This window comes from Anarhichas minor, unplaced genomic scaffold (assembly GCF_050575085.1).
Source record: "Anarhichas minor isolate MPS153535 unplaced genomic scaffold, ASM5057508v1 ptg000011l, whole genome shotgun sequence".
Lineage (NCBI taxonomy): Eukaryota > Metazoa > Chordata > Actinopteri > Perciformes > Anarhichadidae > Anarhichas > Anarhichas minor.
The window spans coordinates 5,473,886-5,499,728 of NW_027466457.1; the positions used below are offsets into that span (position 1 = coordinate 5,473,886).

Consider the following 25,843-nt stretch of genomic DNA (forward strand, 5'->3'; position numbering starts at 1 on the left):
CGCGTGCGCACGCGCACACACACTTACACCTGTTCATCGGTAGTATGCATCACTGCTTCTTTCCCTACCGTATGAAACGGTCAGAGGAATTAGCCGCGCTGTGTGCGCGCGTGTTAAGCCATGGGTACCGGGAGCGCGCGCGGATTGTCCACCATCTCAGACCCTCACCAGGCTGTGCATTTCACGCGTCTTATTATCCATCTCCATTGCGAAGCCCTGATCCTCCACGAGGACTGGTGAGTTCACTTTTTCCACTTTTCTTTCATGTGAAGTGTGACATAAAAATGTGCGCAGTTGACGTTCATCACTTTTACAGTGTCACTCCTGTCGGCTTTGAGAGCGTCTTTTTGCACTTGTTTACTTGTTGAGTGTTGTGAGCTATAGGTGCTTGTGTGTACACTTTACGTGTTTCAATCTCCCCGTGGCAGCAGGGGCGCGTGCCCGGGTGCTGAGGCTGTTTTTTTTTTCATCTGACCATCTGGGTGCAGACAACTGTTGCGTCCATGAGCGTTTAATTAAACGCATATTTGTCGAATAAACAGCTCCTGACAACTGCTCGAGGACTAATTAGTCAAACTGGGAATTAATGAGTTCGATGTACTGATGTTATGTATACACCAATGAGACTTACAGACAGGTGTAAAGTGAAAGCTTGCTGCAAGTCCATTTGATTTGGACTTCGATTTGATTCATCACATAACATACAAAACCACATCATTTCAAACTAAAGTCTTTATTTGAGTTGTATGTTTCCTGTTCAAGCATTAGAAAGCAAGCAGCTTTTAAAATTAGCAAAGTGTAATCTGCTGTATTCCAGGAGAGACAGCATTAGACTGCTCCCCTGTTGTCCTCTGCCATGTTAACGGTAGTTAGGGTGAGGGTGCAGCTGACATTCTTGCCTTCCCTGTTGAGCTGTCATAGAGCTTTAGGCCTTTAAGCCCCTCGCAGACACAAACTTGGATGCATTCCTCTTGTGCCTTTTCCAGAGTGAAAACGCAGCAAGGATATACAAAAATAAAAAAAACTAATTCTGTGCCTTCAAATAAACACAAAAAGTAGTAATAGGTTAGAAATATGAAAATATAATAAAACACAATATGGTCTATGTTATATTGGATCTCATGGTAAACTATTTCCAAAGGAGCCATTTTGGCAGAATTAAATGACAAACTATCATAGCTGAGTCTTTCCATGCAAACTCCAGCTAAAAAAAAGAGCTGGAACTAAAATACACATTCTTGGTTGCAGTGCTATAAGGAGAGTGAATAGTAAGAATAAGAAATACAATCTGCTAGACATGGAAGTCTTATCACTTATTCTAGAGATGCTTAATCAATATGCCTGCAAATTGTGCAGGCATATTGATTAGCATTAGCAATATAAACATTCTTGGAAGTTTTAAGAACATAATCAGCCATTGGGGAATCATGGCTAATAAGCAAAGTGACTCATGCACCACACATGAAGCATGTGGCTAGCAGTATAACAGCATATGACATCAACTTGTTTTATGAATGTTACAAAACAAAAAGTTTGGGAACCACTGATTTAAATATCACTGTGTCCTGATGGAGCCGTAATTGTAATCATTTTGACCAGTTGAACTCATAAGAGACATATTCTCCATTTCCAGCTTGTCTCTGTGTTTGCTAACACATGGTAAACTGGGATTATTTTGTATGTATGTGTGTAAGGGGATTGACGGTTGAAGCCCTCTGTATGTGTTTATGTGGTTGACTGTTGGTATACCTGCATGTCTCATGGCTATCCCCGGTTTCTCCGGCGACTAGAACATGTCGTTTTGAAACCACTGTTGCATGCAATTCCCTTTGTCTTTCACCGAAGTAATAGCAACAATGTATTCAACAATAGATTCATCTTGTGACAAACATGAGATGATCACAAACATATGAAAGATGAAGCTTTATCATAAAATGCCACAATGCTTTCCCACATCAAATAAATGTTGAGCAAGCACTGAGAAGTATGTTACATTTTTGTTGTCACATGTATGGACAGAAAAGACACAGGTTGGGCATCAAACTGTCCGGGCTCATTGTAATTATCTTAAACAATTTTTAAAACTGTGCATACTGGTAACAATATTCTTATCTTTTTTTGTTATTTCTGAGCTTTAGGAACAATTGAGGAACTGAATTGCACATTTTAGGAATAGTAGCTTTGTTATTTGCACTTAAAACACCGTATTTTATGTCTGCATGTTGAACCTGGAGTCATGGGGTTCTTTTAGTGTGAACTTATCCACTCAATTTCCTCTTAACACTTCCTCCTTTATCTCCAAAGAATGAGCCCAGCGAATAAATTACCCCAACAGATTGTAAACTGTGCGGCTTGGATTGAACTGTGAGCTTAATCTGAGCCTACATCTTCAATTGGGTGAAAAAGAGATGAGAGAGCTTAACTTTGGCTCACTCTGTCAGTCTAAAACAACTACTACTGTGTGTGACATTTCAATCACATATTTGAAAGTGAAATCAACGTAAAATTGATCTTGGTGTAACATGTTTAGCTGGCTCTACATATCTACCACAGGACATTATCAATGCAGAAAACCAGTTCATTCAAAGAAAATTACATCTTATTGGTTCAAATAGTGGTTAAACAAATGGAAGCACATTTCTGCCACTAGAAAACATATTTATAAGCTAATAAGTCATAGTTGTGAGAAAAAAAGTCTTATTAATAAGAAAAAAAGAGGAATGAATTGAACACTTTTTTTCCAAGTGGTATTAATGGGCTTCCATATTAACCGGAAATTCGGGAATTATGTTTACTTTTTTTAAGACCTTGCTCTGTTTACTTTATTCCTTGAGAATTGTTAGATAATTTTACATTTAGCATTTTTAAACCACGAAGAATTTCACACTTTTTACAGTTGGTAGATACAATCAGTGACGATGGTCGCACTAAGACAGTGCTTCATTTTAAAGGGTCGGACAAACATTTGCGACCAATGTGCTCAAATATTATGATGCTACTGGGAGGAGTTTTTCGTCCTTTAATAGAACATTTTTCTTCATTTGCAGCCTGAGCTGCCAGCTCATCCCAACTTCTGAATCCTTAAATCTTTGTTTTTCTTTTCATATACCAACAGTGATGAAACGGAAAAGACCGTATGCCTGTCACCACAGAAATGAGTGAGTCATCCACTTTTCACTCAGTGAAGCTGGTGTCATTGGCCCGATCTCTGTCCGGGCTTGGGCTGGATGCTGCCAACGGAGGCGCTATCACCCCCCCTGACAATGACGAGCCCCCTGTTCCGGTACGGTCTCCTCACATCCTGAAGCTTTAACATCCTGCTGCAATATGTCAGCACAGGTTTCCCGTCCTTGAGCCGACACACACGGAGCATTATCTAATTGTCATGCTCTTACATCATATTACTCTCTAAATTCTCTACTTGTAACCTTCATTGCTGACCTCATTAATTCCCTGTGTGTGTTTGTGTAGGAGTCTGGCATCGATCTAGGCCCTGGGCTTTATTTTGCCGATGGCAAGAGAAAAGTGGACTACGTCCTGTGCTACAAATACAAAAAAAGGCGGGCGTCCAAGGCACGCCTTTCCATTGTATCCAATGGGAGTATACCATTTCCGATATCGGGCCGATGGGAAACGGAAGCAGAGTCTGGGGAGGCAGGTGCACCTGCAGGAGATGTAGAGGAGTCAAAGCTGTCTCAGGAGGAAAAGGCTGTAATGAGGGAGGAGTTTGAGGCGGGTTTACTGGATGCTGGACTACAGCTACAGCGCGATAAAGAGGTGTGTATCTGCTTTCACCATGATTACTTTTTCATCTGCTGTACACTCCTATAGACAGTTATGGGCCAGATTACAGGGCCTTATTAGAGAGTGATCCACTACTCGGAGGTGTGTGTGCTGACACTTGAATGCACATTAGGCGAGATTGGTATTTTGATTGAATGGGTAGAAGGGGGGCACTCACTGTACACCCTGTGCTGTATCAGTATGTGTGTCTGTGTGTGTGGTAAAATACGATTTGGCTAACATTTTAGGAGAAGTGAAGGGAACATTTTAATATTAAGTGTTGCTGATAGTCATACGCTCAGTTGTGTTGTTTTCTGTGGGCTAAAGCATGAGGGAGTTGTTGGATCAGAATTAGAGTATTTTGACAGTAGTGCAGATTTAGATTTTAATGCCACCATATTAGACATTAGACATTAGAGGTGTAGCAGGAGTTGTTTTAACCTGTGCAGTTGTATCTGCCTTGCACTAAGCTTGTAAATCAGTGGTCCAGAAGAAGCTAGGTAATAAGCTAGTCACTGTTCACATGATCAGAATTGATAACTGGCTACATTATGGTGGCTTTCAGGTACCTATCCCAACATTATCTGCACTCATTTTCTATACTCTGGATGTTTGGGAGGTGTTGGGCTTGAAATAATGGGATTCCATACCAACCAGCCTCAATTACAACACAAAGCAGCATACTTACAGGTTTAGGAAAAGCTCACCTGACTGCCCCAGTCAGGACTAGCGGGAGCAATTACATGCAAAAGACAAAGAGAGTCAAGAAGACAGATACACAGTTAATCTGTCCACATAGGCCTGTAATCCAAGTCTAATTGGCCATGTACACAGTGGTTAAAGTTAAAATATCGTGATAATCTGTGTGTTAATGTGTGTGTTTATTTGCAGAGGGCAAATGGCCTAGGGTTTATTCGGCTGCATATCCCATGGCCAATACTCAGCCGAGAAGCCGAGCTTCAGAAGATCAAAGTTGCTGTGAAAAAGGTCAGCAGCCTTTTACGCACCCTGGTCTTTAATATTCTATAATATACAATATATGTTTCATATTTGCATGACATTAATTTGGGTGCACATTACAATCCCATTTAAAGACTAATGAGTTATATGTCAGAAAGCTGTGACATGACATGAATAGCACCAGATATGTGTAGTGTGGTAAATACAACATAGTGTGACTGAGTAATTAATCCATGTATGTTTTCATTGACCAGAAGTGTGAATTGCGGAAACGGATGGGCATTGCTGGAATATGGGATTCCATAATGGGCAAAGTCAACACACCGTTTCAACCGGACGTCCCTAACTTTGACATCCACAGAGACTCGCAGACACGCGTCCACTTCAAAACCCTCAAACACCCTTTTATCAGAGACAAGCTCCACCTGTGAGTACCTGGACTGTGATGCTCACATGCACACATGTAGTGGAGTGGTATCGAAAAAACTAACCCACTTTAGGAGTCACCCTCGGCTGGGGACACACATGCCTTTCAGTCCAGTCATGGTCAGTGATTGAGATAACACCCTCATATCTGAATCACCTGCAGGCTGTGTGCTTTCATCATAACATGGTGGAGCTGCTACGTAAATTGAATGTTTACTGTAGTAGTAGTAACTTTGTTAGGTTGACCAAAACTATTTGATTTAACAAACACACAAACAAAAAACTCTTTCATTGGCAAATGTAAAAGAGCTAACAATGATCCCACTACAATCCATACATTTGGTGAACAGGTCGATTGTTAATATTGTTATTGTCATTCCTTGCAGGTACGACATCAAGTCAACAGAAACTGTATTTGATAATGCAACACGCAGCAGAATAGTGGGTCCAGAAACACATATCTTCTAATTTTATATTAATAGAAATATGTTGTGTATGTATTTGAGCTCACACACAATTTGGACTTTGCTTTGTTTGTGTTTAGGTCGCTGAAATTATTTCACGTATTACCTGCAGACAAACTTGCCAAACCACTGGTAAGGTCTAACTTGCTGTGGTGTTATTATGTCAGATTTCATGTTTCCGTATGCTATCAGTCACAAAACTGAGCTTGTCCATGACACTGTGTGGCATTTCCTCTTTGTGTCATAAGGCATCAACTCATTATTGGCTCGGGGTGTCTACGACTCTGCCTTCCCTCTGCATGATGTGAGTATAACAGGAGTAGAACCTTCACAGTACAATGTGAACATATATTTGTTATCTTATGTACATAGAGGACTTTGTTGTGTCATACAGGACAGGTTAGTCAATATATCTGCAGTATGGACGTTTATACAAGTGGGGGGAAAAGGGGAGAATCTGAAAAATCTTAATAGAAAAATACTGTTCCCAGCCCTTAGCTGCCATTTTGATTATGCATAAAACATGGTATACTGTTAGGCAGTGTATCTCTCTATAAAGAGCTGGTAACTTTTTTTTTTCTTTAGGGGTCGTTCACAAGGAGAGGACGGAAAGATCAGCGAAATGACCGACAGGTGAGATGAGTGTTTTCAAACTACCCTTTTATTAATATTAGTGGAGTCATTGGAGGTGATGCCAGTCACTCTTCTAAGGCAGGAACAGACGCTATTAAAAGCCAGATTTTTGTCCTGATTTGGATGATGAGCTTGTTCTGATCTTGCATGATAAAAGATGATAATTCTGGTTCTGCTGCATAGATTTTGTTGTTTTAAAAAAAAATTTAAACTGTTCATTGTGGTTTGACATAGGACTCCAAACCTAAATCAGTGAAGCACAAATGTGTCTTCTCAAAGGAATGACATCTGAGTGTGTATTATCAAATTAAATGCAATTGTAGATCCGGTTAAAATTGATATCAGCCTGGTTCCTTGTAAATATACAAAATCCAAAGCTATGCTGTTTGTCCCAAAAACATTACATAGACACAACGTGTCAAACATTCGATTATTAACTGTCATTAACTTGTGTTTTTCTCTCCTGTCCTGTGCTCGGATGTCCTTCAGCTCCTTCATGAAGAATGGGCTAACTATGGAGTCATGCATAAATACCAGCCTGTGGACCTGATCAGGTACTAAGCAAAATGTGAATAAAAGTCAAGCTAGAGCTTCAGACTGCGATGTTCATTAAGTCACTAAAAACGTGTTGCTGTGAACAAATATACTGATGATTGAGTGGGGCTGAACATAAAAAGATTGTCCTGATTTTGGGTTAATAATCATATGAACACTTTAGAGGTGATGTTGTGCATTTTTTGTCATGATGTGTTTATTATTTGTCTTTTGTGCTTGTTCCTTTCTGTTATTGTTCCTTAAAAAATTAAATAACAAAAGGATTGTCCTGATGATAGTGATTAAGAAAAGGCTATATGGTTATCAAAACCAAAACGTAATTACCCCCACAGGTTCATGAGTGTGCTCAGCAAATATCAGTAAAGTACTTAGATAATGAACTACATATTAGCCACTATTTTGGCGAGGCCTTATGATGGACCAAAGAGTTGGTTAAGGGAAAGCTTTGATATTTTGGTGGCTTCACTGGGATGATCGGGCCTGTAGCCGTGGACATACTGTTTACCGCTGTGGACCAGAATTAGACAGTAGGTCCTGTGGTTAGAGGGGCAAAAACATAAATCTGTAAACCTGCAAATCCAGACAGCTAGTTGATACGATGGCTTTATTTGAACAGGAAGTACTTTGGAGAGCAGATTGGGTTGTATTTTGCCTGGCTGGGTGTTTACACTCAGCTCCTCATCCCTCCCTCTGTACTGGGCATCATTGTCTTCCTGTACGGCATATTCACTGTGGATGCCAATGTGCCAAGGTAAGCAGATAAAAAAAACTCTTCATACTTGTGTATGCTTATCAAAAGTACATTATATTGTCAATGGACATGTGTTTATATTATTTTCTTCGTCCTTTTCAGCCAGGAGACATGTGATGACAACCTGAACATCACCATGTGTCCACTGTGTGATGGAGTGTGTGACTACTGGCATCTGAGTACGGTGTGCTCACTGGCCCGAGCGTCATACCTCTTTGACAATGGAGCCACTGTCCTCTTCGCCATTTTCATGTCTCTTTGGGGTAGCTAAACATCCTAATACACTTTCCTGATCATGTTACGAGGAGTGACAGTGAGAGTATGATTGGACACTATGAGAGTCACTGGTTCTAATCGCTGTATTTATAGGTATATAGATATCAACATCATGCTGCTACCCTGCATGTTAATGTCCTTTTGGTCAACTTTGAGGTGGCTCATGTTTGTATGAATTCTAGTGGAGTATATTTTCTGCATCTTCTTGTGTGTTTTTCATTTTAATATTTTAATATTCCTTCTGTGTATCGTCTTGTAGCTGCCTGTTTCCTTGAGCACTGGAAAAGGCAACAGATGTTTCTGAAACATATGTGGGACCTGACGAGCTTGGAGGATGAAGAGGTACCGAAATAGATTCAAGAATACTGTAATGAGCAATACACACACACAGATTAATTTAGAATAGGTGCAGTCAGAGCCTTCACTTGCTTTGTCATTATGAATATGGATCCTTGTGTCTATCTTTCTGTTTGTTAAAGTCCCAAGTCAGTCGGAGTGAGAGTGTTAACCTCAAGGCCCGGGTCAATCATGACGACAGTTGTTGTTTACCTTGCAGATTATTATTTGTGTCAGAACAGTGCCCTCCCCCTAACACACACATACACACATACACGTGGCCACCAATGCATTAGCCCTTTTTCCCTGTAAGGGGCTGTAATGGGATTGTTCTGTTCTTAAGTGTATGTGCATGTGCTGATGACACAGCATGTATAGTGCATGTGCTGATGACACAGCACGGTCACAACATAAACTCTCTCTCTCTGTGTCTCTGTTTTATGTATTTCTGTCTCTGCTGCCTGAAGGAGCGAGTCCAGGTGGGCAAGTTTCTATACCTATTAAAGTACCCACAATCTGGTTTAAGAAGCTGTATTATATTTGTTTGTTTTTTTAGAAATTCCCAAAAATGTCATTGCTATTTTTGAAGCAGTTAGCAGTTGAAAATCATATAATACGAATCAATAATCCAAACAAATCCGGAATTTTTACAAATAAAAATACAGCTTGCATTTAACGTTTATGCAGTTTACGCGTATCTTTATACTGCAAATAGATTTGTTGGGGTCTTTTCTCTTCACTTTGTACTTGAGAAGCATATTCTGAGCTGTCGATGAGGAGACCCTGTTTACTCTTAACGGTGGATGAGGAAACCGTAATCAACAACGCTTTTATGTCTTTGTACAGAAAATTCAATTAAAATCAGTCTGCTCCTTTTGAAAATATTTTCAAGTTAAAGTCAGTAAAATAATTTGAATATGTCCCGGACCTAAAACTGCAAATATCATGCAACAGTCATGAAAAATGTCAGAGAATATAGCTGCGTTGAGTGGGTTTGTAGCTTTAGATTGATTTGGGACAGTAAAATGTGTAGCTTTAACTGGTGACTGGAGCCCCCATACTGTGAAGTTGTGATACTAAGGATTTTTTGTCTTGCTGTATGTGATCCCTTGTTTTAACATGTGCATGTGTTTAAACTTCTGCATGTGTGTGCTACAGGAGGAGCTGAGGCCTGAATATGAAGAAGTTCTACAGGAGAAGAAAGCTAAGATGAAAGCACAGTCTAAGAAGAAGGTATTGTGTCTGAGTGTGTGTTTTTGTGTGTTTCAGATACAATTGTATGACTTGTGACATAGAAATGGTTGAAATTGACAGGTTGTTACTGACAGTTGTTTCTCACTCTGTTGCAGTTGACTCAAGCTGAGGATGGTGTGGATGCAGAAACAGACCAGATGCTGGCCTCGCAGGTATCACTGCACTGCTGTGATAGGACATTATGTGGACAGAGATGCTAGTTGGAGAGGGCGGGGCTGTTACTCTGACGTGATTTACACTTGCTTCATAGCAAATGCTATCACAGATCTCACTTCTTCAGTTATATAACACTCAGTGAATGTAAACAACTTTAGCTATACATCAAATATTACAGCCTGTGTACGTTTTTTAGATATAGAAGAGCTATTGCAGACTACCTCTGTCTGTCTGTATTTGTGTTGGTGCACAAACAGAAAACCCCTCCACCTGCAGTGGGTGGTTGAGTCCAAAGCTGCTTACCTTCCTGAGATTAGCCCAGATTACTGATGGAAGTGAGAAAAGGGAGGAGGGAGAGGAAGAAGGGGAGGGGACTTCTGTCCTCTCAGATGGCAAACATGCTCCTGCCAGACAGAAAATATAACATGTGTGCAGAACATTTGCTCAGCATTACTGCACATCACATTCTACACATGCATTAAGTAATATACCATTGTGTGTGTGTGTGTGTGTGTGTGTGTGTGTGCCCAAGTAATATGCATGTTTTTCTTGACAGCGAGAACCAGAGTCACTGGACATTGAGGATCATCTGTCAGGTTATCTCATCAATGTGTCCACCTTACTACTCCTGGTACTGCATTTAAACTATTTTAATGCTTTCACATCACATTTTTTTTTTCTTTTTTTATGGTCATACCAGGCATTTAACAGAAATCAGCAGTTTTCCCTTCTGTTGTCATAATATCTGTGATTTTACCTACATCATTTTCTATTTATCTATATCATTTCCTCACTGTTTCTCATATTGTATCCATTAGTTTCTCATAAATCTAGTGTCAACAGTAGTGAAAGTACAACTAGCAACATTGTTTTATTGTGGGAAACAATTCCAGACATTAAAAACCGTTAAAACAAATATTAGATTGGAAAAAATAACTGAAATATAAAACATTTATTAAAATAAAATAGATACAGAAAAGAAAAGAAAAAAAGAATAATATTTATACAAACCAATTATTAAAAACATAATATCATCATAAAGAATTGTCATTAAAGAAAGCAAATATTCTTCAACACCAGAGTCACTTTTTACTCGTGTGTGTGTTCAGATCTTCGTAACCTTCTCAGCTGTGTTTGGGGTGGTAGTTTATCGCATCTGCATGTTAAGCGTTTGGTCCGTGAACCCCGATCCTGAAGCCAAGGCCAGCGTGAGGATGACCGTCACCACCACAGGCATCGTCCTGAACATGCTGGTCGTTCTGGTGTTGGAGGAGGTCTATGGAGCGATCGCTGTGTGGCTGACTGAACTGGGTATAGTACTTAATGACGAGGACTCACAATGTTATACAACTTATGTTCCACTGGAGACAGAATGTGGCAACATATTGGTAGAGTTCAGTAGCATAAAAGGCCATGTTACTGATTTAGGAATCACCAGTCTCGTTGAAAGTCCCTCACTGTGATTGTAACATTACTATTATGAGCAGGTCTGCTTAATGTGATGTGTTTACGTTTGTTGTGTCTTCTTCCCGATAGAACTTCCAAAAACAAAGGAAGAGTTTGAAGAGAAGCTGATCTTTAAGTCTTTCTTCCTCAAGTCCATGAACGCCTTTGCACCTATTTTCTATGTGGCCTTCTTCAAGGGCAGGTGTGTGTCTCTTTTAAAGTCTCACTTTCCTCCGTTGTCTTTCTTTACTTTTTATCATGTGACTTGGTCCTCTCTTCATTCAGGTTTAGTGGGCGGCCTGGCGATTATGTTTACGTCTTTGGAGACTACCGCATGGAGGAGGTGAGCTCAGTTCAACACATTAGTGGTTGCTGTTTACGTCTATGTACAGGGAATGTGCACCCATGACTTGTACACGTGTGTTTTTTTCTCTACAGTGCGCTCCGCCAGGCTGCCTCATCGAGTTGTGCATCCAGCTCAGCATGATCATGCTCGGAAAGCAGCTCATCCAAAACAATGTGTTCGAGGTTCTCATACCGTATGTAAATACTGTACATATAAAGATATTGTTTGCTTCTACGCGCATACACTTCTCACAAAAGATTTACCAAATTTCATATCTTTGCTCTGACTCCATCCTCTGCTTCTTTTTTCTTTTTTTGCAGTAAGCTGAAAAAGATGTACAGAACAATACAGGAAGAAAAAGGAAAGAAAAGAGCAGCAGAAAAAGAGGAGAATGATACAGAAGAGAAGCGACCGAAGCAACAATTTGACAAAGATTTCGCTCTTGAGCCCTATGAAGGCGTGACCCCAGAGTACATGGAGATGAGTGAGTCTCTTTTAGTTTCACTCTATTATTTACTGAGCCACCCACTGCTGCAATCACATAACATGATTTTTTAACTATGTGTGTGTATTCATATTTACAGTGATCCAGTATGGGTTCGTGTCTCTGTTCGTGGCCTCCTTCCCGCTGGCGCCAGCGTTCGCTCTGCTCAACAATGTCATTGAGATTCGCCTCGATGCTGCAAAATTTGTGACTGAGCTCCGACGGCCTGATCCCGTGAGGTGTAAAGACATAGGTACAGATGACACATGAGAGTGTGTCCACTCCGTCAGTCTCTGTGTGAATGTGAATCAAACTATCCTGGAGCTTTTAATCACTTTATTTTCCTTTACTCCACTCTGTCCCTCAGTTTTTTTGTCTCTTTGTCTCCATGTCTGTCTGTCTGTCACTTTTACACAAATACACACACACATACTTCCCTTTCCCTCTCTGTCTCTTTTCATGCACATGCTTTCTCCAGGGATTTGGTACAACATTCTCTGTGGAATCAGCAAGTTCTCTGTCATTACCAATGTAAGTGTGTGAATGAGTGAGTGAGTGAGTATATGTTTATTGTGCCCATAACCTTTGACCTCTGGTAGAGTGTGCTACTAAAGTGATGTGCACAACAATGTACTTCTTGAATCCTTACCATGTGTTTTCAACAAACTCTGTTTCTCACCAAAGCACATTGTGTGTATCTTAAGTTTTTGGAATAATTAGCTTGAATGAATTTACGTTCATGTTTCTAGCTGGCAGTGTTCTTTCCCTTTGCCTTTGTTGCTGCAATGGTACACTAATTTACACATTACCTAAGCCACCTGTCTATCACTGGAGTCGCAGAAAACCGGTGGTAGGGATGTGTTTCACGTCACAAAAAGGGGACTACTCATAACTAGAGACCATCTTGCGATGGGATCCCACCAGCGGGGTAAGGGGGAGGGGCAAATAGACTTTTATCACAGCCGAAATTTTAGACTTGTCATAGGAGGAATGGTACAGGTTTATTTAATAACATTAGTGATGGCTTTAATCCACCTAGGGGAGGTAATTTGGTGCATGCTGGCTCACTGGAACAGCTTACTTGGATAGTTTCTGTCAATTTAACATTAACAGTCATTTTCACCTGTACTTTTCTTACTATTGAGATGCCCCTCCCACAATGTCGTCTGGCTGAGGCTGTGAGCTGTTTCCTGTTGTGTAAAACTGTTTATTTTGGTTCGATCTCTCAGTAATACAGTAATGTGGAGATAATTCACAAAAGTATTATCAAAATGAATCTAATTGTTGGAGGTAGATAATACTATTGATGTTAAAATATTGATATGATTAAAGTTTTAGCCTAACATAAAGTTGAATATAGCTGATGACAAGTCAATGTGTCATTTCCACTCCTTGTTTGTCTTCTCAGGCGTTTGTCATCTCCTTCACGTCAGAGTTTGTTCCACGCATGGTTTACCAGTACATGTACAGTGTAAATGGCACCATGAATGGCTACACAGAGCACTCACTGTCCTACTTTAATATCAGCAACTTCTCACCGGGTAGTGCGTCCACCACCACCCTCATCACCGGAGTCTCTATGTGCAGGTCAGAGTGACTCTTTTAACCCTGACCTACCTGGATTTTCCTTTAAGTCCTTGAGGCCACTCTGAAAGTGTAAAATGTGTCGTTTATGCAGGGATTTTACTGAGGCAAATCTCCCTAAGAAGTATGAAATTTTTCTCTTGTTGTGTTAACGTGTTCCTTCAGTTAGTCTAGATTCCTCCTTGCAAATTTACTGTTTGTATTTTTTTAAGGTATAAGGACTACAGAGACCCACCTTGGGACCCAGATGCCTACACCTTCTCTAAACAGTACTGGTCGGTCCTGGCTGCAAAATTGGCCTTCGTCATATTCTTCCAGGTATGGATATAATGTTTACAATTGTGCTTATGTTAATGTCCGTCTAAAAAGTGGTCTCAGATCTCCAAGTCTTTCCCACTCAAATCCATGTACACCATTGCACCCATTAGATATATAGATATCTTTAATGGCAGGTGTGCACCCTATGGCAAAGGCCTTTTTTCTATCTTCACTCATTCTTCACCATTGTCTTGTCTTTATTGCTGGCAGAGATATAATATTAGAAACAAGGAGGTATGCGCCAAACCAACTGTTTCTCACCTGATACTTCTTCTTTATACATTGCAAGAAAAACATTTAATTTCTCCTTTAGAACCTCGCCATGTTCCTCAGCATGTTGGTGGCCTGGATGATACCAGACGTACCGCGATCTCTGCGGGAACAGCTGAAGAAAGAGAACATGATGCTGATGGAGTTTCTGCTGAATCAAGACCAAGAAGCACGTGCCAAATCTCACTCCCCAAAACGCCCCATCCGCTGCTCTAACGCCAACATAGACATTGTGGTGGAGGCACCACCGGAAGAAATAGAGGAGCAACAAGTGGAAGAGGAAAGGGTTGAGATCAATCTGGAGGAACAGAGGAGGAGCAGTGACAGTGATCCAGAGGTTGGGAAGTCATTCGAAGAAGTTGAAGAAAATGGACAGGAAAAGCGAGGAGGAGATGGAGAAGATGAGGGTGGAGAGGTCGAAGGGGAAGAAAAGGAAAAAGATGGAGAAGTAAATAAAGAGGAAGGAAAGGGAGATAATGAGCAAGAGGGAGGAGAAGAAAAAGAGGAAATAGATCAAAGAAAAGAAGAAGAAAAGGAAGTTGACGATAAAGCAGTTGAGATGGAGGATTTTACTGTCGATCTGGACAAACTCATGAGCGAGCTGGGCCTGTTAGGTGAGAGGAGAAAACCTTATGTATCTGTTGTCTTCTTTTTTTGGTCGTGTTTGTGTCTCGAGATTCATTTTTCTTCTTCTTTCATTTCTTCTCACGTAGATGAAGAACTCCCATCGAGCGCAGCCAGAGATACAGAGTTTCCCCGCTCAGAGTCCAAACAGGAACACCAGAAAGACCAGGAGCCTCTGTCACATCCATCATCTCAAAGAAGCTCATCTCAGAGTCTAAAGGGCTCCAGAGCAGAAATGACATCCGATTGCGACACTAGGCTCTTCTCACTTATTGCTCCTCCTCCCAGAGAGCAAGGCTCAAGGGGAAAGGCCCGCTGTTCCACCCTGCCTTCCCGCCACAAAGGGTCTGAGGCTTGCTACAGCCTGCCACGGCCGAGCCACTCCACCAGCCTCACAAGGTTCCAGCAGGCGCCAACACTTATTCCCCTGCTTCCTCTGGGCTCTTCATTATCAGCCTCATCCTCAACCAACCCGTTCCCTCCCCCACACACACCTGTGTCACCATCATCTCCGCATCCCACACAGTCCCCATCAGCCCAACAGCCCGAAGCCCCCAGTGAACTATTCGCGCTGAAAGGCCCTCCGCCTCAGCAGCCACGCTCCAGGGGCAAAGCCCGGTGCTCCACCCTGCCACCCCGACACAGAGCCCCTGGTCCTGAGGAGCCTTCCACCAAGCCTAGCCATTCCACCAGCTTCACAAAGCTGCATCCCCCCTTCCCCCAGTGAACTGAAACGCAAAGCGCCAGTATGAGGAGAAGCTGGAAGACAAGGGAAAGAGACAAATTGTGGCAGAGGGAGGGGGAGGACTATCCAGATTAGTTTCTCCCGTCTGTGCCAGGAGACCTCCGTCTCTCCTCCGTATTTGCAGATATAATACCTGGGGTCTGAAGAGAGACCATCCAGATCGACTGAACGTCCTTTTGACCCTCTTAATCTTCAGGGTCAGCCCCTCAGTGGTTTAGGGCCTGACCCTGACAAGGAGACTACTTGACTATTCAGAGAAAGACTGCTCTGAAACTCTCCCTTCCATGCTCGAAAACTATACCACTTGAACTTTGAACCTCTTGTTTTTCCGTATTTTTTTTGATTGTTTTTCATGGTTCGTTTTCACAGCTCAATAGCCACTGCTCCTCTGTTTATCAGCCCCACACATGCAGCAGTGCTGCCTTGTAGACCAGAGAAAGAAGGACATATATACAGCAAAGCTAGTATCAACACTTATGCTTGTAGCGCTACCGTTTATTTTTAGATGTTTTGATATATAAAAATGTACAATTATAATAAAAGGACATATTTTTGATATCTGCTTTTCTCTCTGAAATCCCAAGGTCATGGTTTGTCATGTTGCATTATAGCCACGAGAGCTTTGGCAGCAGGCGAAATTTGAAGTGTTATATGTTTTGCAGCTTATGTGAAGAATTTACATATTCAGAGAATGTAAGAGATGCCAATTAACATCATTTATTTTCAGAGACCGTAAACTGAATAAAGTTCTCAATACGAGACTAACAGCAACACACCAACGTCACTCGTAAATCCTAATTTGGAGATGACAGTCTATTGTGTTGTCTCTGTTGCCCCCCTCTGGTGTGTAGTGAAACATTGAGAAATTATTCAGTGTGCTGTATTTTAATATGGATGTTCAGTGAAGTGCTGCTTTACTTTTGTATCCCTCTTTCATTTTCAGTGTTTACCTGCTTAAATATTTTAAAAAAAACAACACAATTACTAATTGTAACAACCTCTTGTTACCGCCGTGGGTCCTTTCCGCACAAAGACGCCAGCACACACTCAAATAGCGTTTCGTAATGTTCTTTATTGTTATTAATGCAGTTCAGGCTGGTCTCGGCCGTGCGCTCTCCTGCCGTGCCCCCGAGCGCACCGCCGTACATGCGTTCGTCAGGCCCGTCTGTCGCGCCTCCGTCCCTACTAATGTTTATATACGAGAGAGAGACAATCAAGGATCCGTTTCAGCTGCGGCTAATCAAGCCTCTTCACGGCACCGTTCCCTGAACCACTCCCCCCCACTCTGTCCCCTCTGCAGCTGCGCCCAACCACCACAGTAATTAATTAGGAATATTTCCCCACAGAACCGTAAGATAGTTCAATGTAACTGAGGTTACTTGTTTGTCCCAGGCAGCTATTTATACAGAGTGGTGTTTCACTCTCTCTCTCTTTTTGTGCGTGAAAGTTCCCTTTTCTCCTCTCTCCATAACCTGCACTGTCTCCGCCTCCCCCGCTGCAACACTGAATGGGGCCTTTGTGGGGGCTTCCCAGCATTCCTAGGGGAATTCTTGCAGGTGAGGGTATCTATCCCACACTTAAAAGACTGCTGCTACAAGAGCAAGTAAGGGCAGTCCAGCGATGAGCTGACTTTACCTTGAAGGACTTGCTGCAACATTGAGGGTGTGATCACAAGAGCAGACAGAGTGGGAGGGAAGGATCCCATTGTTTCTGTCCAGGTGAGCGACCACTGGCATGCTTAAAAAAAATCAACATGCTCACTGGAGCCTGTCGCCTCACACACCATGAGGTGCACTGTACAGATTAAGGGAAGCATATTTGCCTTTTTCTTTACTTTTATGCTGTCTTTGAAGAATGGCTCCAGACAAGCTGAGAGAGTGAACATATAGGATCTATTAAGGGCTGTTATCTGATGTGGATTACATGAATGAACTGTATAAATCACAGACTGGCTTCCCGCAAGTAGGTCCCTGTACGTCTCACAGTGGGCATACTGAAGGTGAGTGTGTGTGTGTGTTTATGTGTGTGTGTCTGGGCATGTGCATACATTAATGGATGTATTCTGTAAACATGCTATACAAAGGACTGAATATGAAATCACTTTGTAAGTATGGAACTGGAGATTTTCAGTTTAGGTTTAGCTTTCACACAATATAATTCACTTTTGAACAATTTTGTCACACACACACTCTGTCTGTGTCCACCATCTTCCTCAGCTTCCCTCTCTTCGGTTGGTACTTGTAAAGCAAAACTGGCTGCAGGTATGCTTGTTTTTCTGATGCTGACTTAATAACATTGAGGTTCAGGGACACACTGATATGAGTAATACTGCATCCCAGTGGTTAAATCTGGGCATCACAGGAATTCATTATTTATGACCTTGATTTCACATTTTGATAGTTTTCTAACTGTTCAAATGACTTGTTTATCTGCACTCTGGGCAGAGTCCAGAGAAAGGACTTTACTTCTCTTCTAATCTTTCTTCATTTTAAATTGCTCCTCACCCTTCTTTATCTTCCTTGCCCTTTGATATATATTGTACTCCATCTCCAAATTACTCACTTCCTTTGTGACTGCATGTCCTAAGTGTAAGTGTACTGAAAGAGACCAGAAGTGGCCACAGCTGAAAATTGGCGCTCTAGATTCAAGACAAAGATAGTGGTGCACTTTTGACTGTGAATCCACGTGGACCAGATCCCTACCGTAGCTATTTTAGCATATCAGCCTGTGTCCAGCTTATGAATGTGTTCATGAATGCACATTCCGGCTGACAATGTTGTATGCTATTTTCAATCCAGTCTTAATCATTGACAATTCAACATTTTTTTTGTAGAACTCGGTGAACTCATGTTCTCTCTTAGAAATGAGTGGGCAACGCTTACTTTAATTATATTACATTGCAGAAAATGTGATTTCAAAACCTGAATATGAAACAATATATTAATCATGGTTCTGCAATTTACAGTATCTGTAGAGTGTATTCCGTGTTTTCCAGCAGCATGTTGCAGACAGTCAGTGAGTGGCTGTGGTGGGAGCGTCTGTGGCTGCCAGCAAACGTCTCCTGGTCTGATCTGGAAGGCCGTGTCTACGCTAAAGCCTCTCAACTTCACGCTGCTCTGCCCTGCGCCCTCTGCCTGCTCCTCGTCAGATACCTGTTTGAGAGGCGAGAATATGCAAGCGTATGGTTTCAGAGTACTGGGATTGTGTTGCAAATACTGTGTGGAGCAATGCTACTTATGGAACTCTAAAGGCCAGACGATACAGGATGATATACGGACACACATTTACTGTAATGTTGCTTGTGTGCTGTTGCAGGTACCTGGCCACACCACTGGCTAATGTTTGGGGAATCAGGGACAGTGTACGTCTGACAGCAGAGCCAAACCCCATCCTAGAAAGCTACTTCTGCAGCCAAGCAAGAGCTCCATCGCAGGTATATTAAAAGGAGCATTTCAATGAAAAACATAGGAGCTTTGTTGTTCACATGCAGTAATCCTAATCAACAGTCACACATATGGTATATAAGATTTTGGTTGCATGACTTTGTGTGGCATTAACAATGAATGAAGTTGTTCTCTTGGTAAGGAAACAAAAGTCATGAGAGGGTCAATTTGAATGCTGGTATATAATGTGCATCCCAGAGTGGAAAGAGTGGAACAACTGAATTGTTTCCCTTGTGTCTCAGGCTGATGTGAGGTCTCTGTGTAAGAAGACCAGCTGGTCGGAAAGGAGAGTTCAAGTCTGGTTCAAGAGAAGGAGGAACCAGGAGCGTCCAGGGCTTCGCAAGAGGTTCTGCGAGGCCAGGTTTGTGTTTGATTGTGCACTGACATAAGAACAAGTGTAAATATGTAACATTATCGTCATTGTCTGTCAACAGTTGGAGATGTGTGTTTTATTTTTTTGCATTTGTCTGCGGAGTCCTCGCTCTCTATGACGTAAGTAGCTCTCGTCTCCTGTGTCAGTACATTTTTCCCATCCTTTCCTGCTTTGGGATAGTTCTCTCTCTAAATTTTGTCTTTCTGTCTCTCTATTCGCTCTGATTTCACTGTAATGTGCAGTCTGTGAACCTCCTTGTCTCTCTTCTTATCTCATGTCTTTTTGTGCTTCAGGGTTATTCTCACACGCTGACAGTTGGTATGGCAGATAATCATGCATGAGCTCGTTGGCTAACATTTACCCTTTTTCAAGGCTATTTCCCCCCCCCCCCCCCCCTCACACTTATTTCCCTCTCTGTTTTTGTTGGATGAAGAAACCTTGGCTTTATAATCTGAAGGAGGTTTGGGCAGGCTTCCCTAAACAGGTAAGTGTTTTTGCCATTGCTATCAGGGTGGCTTGTACAATATTACAGTATACAAACATCTAAGTGAGTGTGCTGTGTGTCCATGCAGTCCATGCTGCCGTCTCAGTACTTTTATTACCTCTTGGAAATGGGCTTCTACCTTTCTCTGCTCCTCAGCCTCATATTTGATGTGAAACTGAAGGTGAGTATGCTGATGTGTGTCCAAAATCAAAGTGAAGTACTGCACATGAACCAAACCATGTATTTCCGTTTAATGTTATAAAGATGCAATACGTTCTGGATGTCTTTGTGTCATATGCACACTGCTGTATTTGTGTAGGACTTTAAAGAGCAGGTGATCCATCACATAGCCACACTGACTCTTCTGAGTTTCTCTTGGATTTCAAACTACATTCGTGTTAGAACCCTTGTGATGGCAGTTCATGACTCTGCTGACATACTGCTAGAGGTCAGTGCTGGTTTTTACATCAGCGCATGTGCAAGCTAATCTGCGTGATTATCTATTGTCATTTGTAGGCTGTAGAAGATAACTGATTTTTGAATGGTCACAGTTCTGCAGCAACGATCAAAATACATTGAAGATTGCAAAGCAGAATTTTTACATCTTCAAATAAAAGCACAACAATTCGCTTCTAAGGTAATACATGTGGTTTAGTCGCCGTGTCAGTAGTTTGATGTAAAGCCTAAAAGCTGCACTCAAGATAGTGTGGATAAAATCTACAGGACCCACCTGTACAGCCCCTCCATGCTGTATAAACATTGATTTGACTTTGAACAGCAGTTATGTGGAAGGCGGTTGCCATGCCCCACCATACATTTCTTCACATGTTCTTTTTTTTTTCATTTAAGCAGCTCAAAAGTAAAAAAAAAAAAAAAGTCCCAATCAGATTCACGGGTAACAATAAGTATCACATTTGAGATGACTAAAGCGGGATGAGGTTGGCGTCGTCACTATTAATAGCTGTAAAAGCAACACTACATGACTTTAATTAACGTACTGCAGTTTTTGCAAAAATGTAACACTGTAAATTTGTACATGTATTTATTATAATATGTCAACCTCCTGCCTTAGCATAGGGAAAAAAATATCCCTCTTATATGGGAATTATCACTTGATTCAACTAAAACTCTCTAGCAAACATGCCTGCAGTGACTTTATGACAGACCATAAACAATACCTTTTTAAACAAAAAAGTGCATGATTGTTTTTCCTGTTTTTATCTCACAGGGTGCAAAGGTTTTCAACTATGCCAAGTGGCACCAGACTGCTAATGCCATGTTTGTGGTGTTTACAGTTCTCTTTATGCTGACAAGACTTATCATTTTTCCTTTCTGGTAAGTGTGGGAAATGGAAGGATGATGCATGGAGACGATCTTGGAGTAATGTGTTAAAAACATGTTTGCATATCTTCTACAGGCTGATCCACTGTACATGGGTGTACCCACTGGAGGAGGTTGCTCCTTTCTTTGGCTACTACTTCTCCAATGTGATGTTGTTGGTTCTTCAGATACTCCACCTCTACTGGGCTGTTCTTATATCCCGAATGGCTTACAAGTTTATCTTTAGCAAGGTGTGTTTCTATGTTTATATTCATTTATGTGAAGGAAATGCATGAATGTATGAGTCTTTTCAACCTCTTCTCTCTGGCTCATCTTCATGTAGCTGGAAGGCGACGACAGGAGTGAGGATGACAGTGACTCACCGAAGGACAGACACCACAAACTGAGTCACATAAATGGCTCTGGAGCCAGAGGCAGAGCCAATGGTTACCGACACAGACAGACAGCGATAAAAGAGGAAAATAGACAGCAGGACTGATTGCTCCTCGACTCATTCAGTCTCCATTGCAGTAGTATTTAATTCAGCAGAATATGTCTTTTCCAAAGGAACTGTGAAAGATTATACATACATAAACTGATTTCTGAATGGTTTTGGAATTCACTGAATTCAGAACATTTAACAACTTATTCTACTTCTTATTAAATAGAGGAAGACTCCTTTCATATGTTTTTTTTCTTTCATTTTTGTATGTTGTTGGGGATAGGTATGATGATAGTGGCAATGATGACATGTTAATCCCACATGTTTGGGTATGTGCTTGTTTGGCGGGGCACATCGATGCAAAGCACAACAGGAAATGTTTTTAAAACTGTGATTTTGTGTATTTGTTTATAAACTATATATTTCATGAGTTCGTCCTGCTCGCATGGGACACGAACGATCTCACTGGCTCTGGGTATCAGTTACTGGACTAGCACGCCCTCTCGCGACAATACGCGGGAACTGACAGAAGATGTCTGGTCATCAGTTGCCATAGAAACCACCATACACATGCTAATTATAGCTACGTCTATCGGGGCAAACACCAAAAGTTGGTTAACGTATTATATTATTAGCATACGGATAGTTGTCAGCATTATTTTCCAGCATGACTCATTCGAGAAGTTATAGCTACAAAGTGAAGACCGGAAACTGGTTTGAGGACGTGCTCTGCGAGGTTTGTTCAAAATATAATTAGCTAACAATAGCTAATAGCTAGCTCTCAACTTTTAGCTAGCGTAGCTAACGTTTAATCTACGTAACATAACGTCACGTAACAGCTAATGGCACGTCGTTCATCTCAGCTAACGTCATTGGTAACACATCCAGTTTCTCTACTTACAGGACAAAGAAGACCACGTGACACAGGCAACAATTACTTTGTATTTATTAAGCAACAATATAACCAATGTTGTTTAAATACAACGTGCAGCCTTGTAGCCGTCGGGTGTATCGTAAGCTATTTGTTTGTTTGTATATGCAGGTTATTCAGTGATATATGTTGATGTTTTTTCCAGGATGCAAAGAAAGATCCCGAGAAAAAAGAGAGGGGTGAGCTTGTTGCCCAGAAAGTAGACTTCCTCAAACAGAACATTTTGAGACCGGTAAAAATAATTTATGCTAATTATATACCACCATCAATGACAACAATGATATCACAATGCTGATGTGGATGGCAATGATAATGTTTGTTCACGTGTCTAGGTGAATCTCACTGTGACAGATGATGGGAGATTGCACTTTGGGAATGTTGTGACGCTGGTGAACATGGGAGGAGAAAAGAGGGCGTGCAGTGCAGTGAGCATTAACGCAGACATTAACAGTGTGAGGAGGAGCCCTTCGCCTGGCATTCAGGCCCCATGTGAAGTCAGTGCAGGGAAAGGTATTCAGTGCTGCGTGCGCACCGCCTTCATCATCACCAGGTACAAGCAAAAACACACTTAAAACTACATCAACACACCCATCAATACACATGGCAATATGTTGCCCTCTCGTCAGTGTATGATGGCGGGGGGTTCAAAGTGACATGCCAAATATGAAATCACTTTATTTCCGTCTTTGCACAGACAGACCCCCCTAGTGGTGAGATGGCGACATCTGCTGGCCGTTTTTGATATTACACACATTACAGTATAAGAAATTTACTCACGAAAACTAAAGAAAAACAATGAGTATACAACAGTGTTCAGCCTAGATTTTTGATGAATTGACAATCAATTAAATGTAAATCTATCTCACAAATAACACTCCCAGATGTAAACCTGTAATGCTGCTTCTCTGACTACAGTGTTGATGGCAGTCCTGAAGGGTCGACTCTGCATTTCGAGCAAAGTTTTGCTCTAAAAACAACAAGTGGCTTTGCTGGTGGTGTAAGTGATCTAACATTCACACACACACCCACACACACACACATTTAAGTACTTTTTTGATGACAAATGTGACGATAAATTGTGCCAATTAAAATACTTCTATGTCTGTCTGTGTGTGTGTTTCTGTCTCTGTCTAAACTAAAACTAACTAACTTTTGTGTTTACACATTTCTCTTCCTTTCTCTCCACAGCTTTACCTGACGAGTGACATAAAAACTTTTGAAAAGGTAGATTAATTTTTAACATGAATTAATTATTGAAGACCATCGAGTAGAATACATTACACTGAACAACCACCATCTGTGATGAGAAGTTTAACAAAGCCGAGCTGCCGAGCTTACGTGCATAAAGTGCAGAATGCAGCCGCTGTGTTTGTCCTTTTCACTGGATTTTCTGCTGTTGTCAGTCTCATATTATTATGACTTCCTTTAAAGTGTGCCAAGAAGTCCAGGCTACAGGAAGTAACGTTGGATGACAGCGGTTCCTTCACGTCATGGTGGAAGATAGTCTACTTTGAACCCCAGGAGAGGCTCGAATATGAAGGTCAGCCTGTTCCAGTAAGTATTTAATGGGTCTTCATGGTTAACTATTACACCTGTTGCAACATCAGCATTTAGTGTTCTCTTAAATCTGTAGCTGAACTGTAACTTTCCTTTTCCTCTGTGGCATTGAGAATGTCCATGCAATCGTGATCATTTTTTCTACAGGCTAATGTGAGAGTGCTGATCAAACACTGCAAGACAAACCAGGCTCTTGCTGTGCTGGGACAACATGTCATTTGGTATTTTCCATTTTTAATTCTAAAAAGAACCCAAAACCTTATGTTACCGTGTTAAATGCGATAGAAACGCCTTCAATTTCATGTCGGATGTCAATTTGGAGGTCCACTGAAGAATTGGCACAAATAATATCTAAATATGTGAGATCCACAAAGGAGATACCAGAGCAAGAAAACTGCAATGTTAATGTAAGTCAGCTAACTGTAGGTACAAGCAGACAGCCTGATAGGACTTGTGTTTTTACAGTGACATGAGAAACCTAACTCTGACCCAGTCAGTTGTAGCTCGAGACGAATCAGCTTTCTTAACCCAAACAAAATATTTGATACATCTTAACAAAAATAATCAGCCCTGTCAAAATGTAACAGACACACACCATGTAGATTCACTTGGATCAAGCTGCAGTCCGCTTTTCACAGCTACTCAAAAGATGAGGACCTCCAATATGGCAGCTAAAAGTCATGTCACAATGCCTGCGTGCCATCTGTGGTTGTGTATGTAACAGGCGTGTCTCTGCAGGACCCCATACGGCAACGAGTATGAGCTGACGGCTCACACCTTCCTGAACTCGTGCAGAGGCGAGCAGGACAACAACCACTGGATCCTGTGCACCTCTGACTCTGCAGGGAAAGGGCTCGTAATTCTCAACCACCCACAGTCAGCGGCCCACGACGAGGAGCTCACGCAGGCAAACCCTGATATCTAAATCGACAGTAACACAATTCACTCTCATGCCACAAGTACTAATACGGCAGATAGATACCACATCGTTAATAACACCTAAAGAATTATAAAATAAAGGTTGTTTTTGTTATGTTTGGGTCACTGATTTTCGTTCTTCTTGTACAAAGAGATTCCAGGATGAACCCCAACCAGCACGTAAAGGATATATGATACACATTAGCCAGCCAGGCCGACAGGAGGCTTTGTAGAAACAACCATTTGATATGTTTCTTCAAACAACACTTCTATTGTTTTGGTTGGGCCGCAGCATAAGAAATGGACTGTGATATTTGACCTTTGGAGGATTTGGGTCAATTTCACATGCATTTGGAATTTCCACTGAAATAGATTTTATTGGAGATATTGCTGAGGTATGGGGATGAAGTACAGGCTCTGCCATGGTGAAAGGTGCAATGACTTAACAGGGTCTTAAAAAGGGTCAAAATATACTCACTACTACGCTGTAGAATACTCTGACCAGAGCAAGTTCTGGCCTTGATTATATACAGGGTTACAGGAAATAACAGTAAAACAACAGGTGTGGAGTTCGGCTAAGCTTCTCAGGAAGGACAAGGGACCTTGAAACTATCAGCACCCAAGATGTGTATTCACTGTCAGATCAGGGGGTGAGAACCCAACTCACAAGTCTTATTAGCTATTAAGTTACTGACGGAGCCATTTCCATATTGTGTTCATAATGTGTCTGTATACAAAGTAATAGAGAGGGAGCTTGTTTCCCCAGAAAGTAGACTCTTTGGGAATGTTGTGATGCTGGTGAACATGTGAGGAGAAAAGAGGGAGTGCAGCGCAGTGAGCATTATCGCAGACTAACACTTTGAGGAGGATTCCTTCGCCTGGCATTCAAGCCCCATGTGAAGTCAGTGCAGGAAAGGGTATTCAGGCTTATGGTCCCATTGCACTTGACCTCACATTACCTTGG

General features: G+C 41.5%; 3 protein-coding genes across 3 annotated transcripts; all 3 read left to right on the forward strand.

Annotated features, from left to right (window-relative positions):
- The first annotated feature begins 3,136 nt into the window (after positions 1-3,136).
- Positions 3,137-15,393, forward strand: ano2a (anoctamin 2a). Its single transcript, XM_076089891.1, has 27 exons — positions 3,137-3,283; positions 3,472-3,777; positions 4,675-4,770; positions 4,998-5,170; positions 5,556-5,610; positions 5,714-5,765; positions 5,882-5,937; positions 6,219-6,266; positions 6,756-6,820; positions 7,438-7,572; positions 7,675-7,835; positions 8,108-8,190; positions 8,652-8,663; positions 9,343-9,417; positions 9,534-9,590; positions 10,151-10,225; positions 10,704-10,905; positions 11,131-11,242; positions 11,326-11,383; positions 11,479-11,579; positions 11,707-11,870; positions 11,971-12,123; positions 12,349-12,401; positions 13,279-13,457; positions 13,667-13,772; positions 14,086-14,656; positions 14,756-15,393. The coding sequence occupies exons 1-27, from the start codon at positions 3,137-3,139 to the stop codon at positions 15,391-15,393; spliced, it is 3,933 nt and encodes a 1,310-aa protein (XP_075946006.1).
- Positions 15,394-18,410: 3,017 nt separating this feature from the next.
- On the forward strand, positions 18,411-21,530 carry cers3b (ceramide synthase 3b). Its single transcript, XM_076089755.1, has 10 exons — positions 18,411-18,574; positions 18,727-18,844; positions 19,097-19,215; positions 19,289-19,346; positions 19,661-19,711; positions 19,800-19,892; positions 20,031-20,159; positions 20,940-21,046; positions 21,129-21,282; positions 21,375-21,530. The coding sequence occupies exons 1-10, from the start codon at positions 18,411-18,413 to the stop codon at positions 21,528-21,530; spliced, it is 1,149 nt and encodes a 382-aa protein (XP_075945870.1).
- Positions 21,531-22,140: 610 nt separating this feature from the next.
- On the forward strand, positions 22,141-24,886 carry cfap161 (cilia and flagella associated protein 161). The gene is made up of 8 exons (XM_076088733.1): positions 22,141-22,209; positions 22,550-22,636; positions 22,737-22,954; positions 23,320-23,401; positions 23,593-23,628; positions 23,836-23,958; positions 24,109-24,182; positions 24,700-24,886. Exons 1-8 carry the CDS (start codon positions 22,141-22,143, stop codon positions 24,884-24,886), a joined length of 876 nt encoding a protein of 291 aa, XP_075944848.1.
- Positions 24,887-25,843: the final 957 nt, after the last annotated feature.

Excerpts from the sequence above, each read along its gene's own strand:
- ano2a (XM_076089891.1), top strand. The coding sequence starts at position 3,137 with ATGCCTGTCACCACAGAAATGAGTGAGTCATCCACTTTTCACTCAGTG. Across the intron at positions 7,573-7,674 it reads GTGGATGCCAATGTGCCAAG|CCAGGAGACATGTGATGACA; the intron begins GTAAGCAGATAA and ends CGTCCTTTTCAG. Across the intron at positions 7,836-8,107 it reads CATTTTCATGTCTCTTTGGG|CTGCCTGTTTCCTTGAGCAC; the intron begins GTAGCTAAACAT and ends ATCGTCTTGTAG.
- cers3b (XM_076089755.1), top strand. The coding sequence starts at position 18,411 with ATGTTGCAGACAGTCAGTGAGTGGCTGTGGTGGGAGCGTCTGTGGCTG. Across the intron at positions 18,845-19,096 it reads AAGCAAGAGCTCCATCGCAG|GCTGATGTGAGGTCTCTGTG; the intron begins GTATATTAAAAG and ends CTTGTGTCTCAG. Across the intron at positions 21,283-21,374 it reads ACAAGTTTATCTTTAGCAAG|CTGGAAGGCGACGACAGGAG; the intron begins GTGTGTTTCTAT and ends ATCTTCATGTAG.
- cfap161 (XM_076088733.1), top strand. The coding sequence starts at position 22,141 with ATGACTCATTCGAGAAGTTATAGCTACAAAGTGAAGACCGGAAACTGG. Across the intron at positions 22,210-22,549 it reads TTGAGGACGTGCTCTGCGAG|GATGCAAAGAAAGATCCCGA; the intron begins GTTTGTTCAAAA and ends TGTTTTTTCCAG. Across the intron at positions 22,637-22,736 it reads AACAGAACATTTTGAGACCG|GTGAATCTCACTGTGACAGA; the intron begins GTAAAAATAATT and ends TCACGTGTCTAG.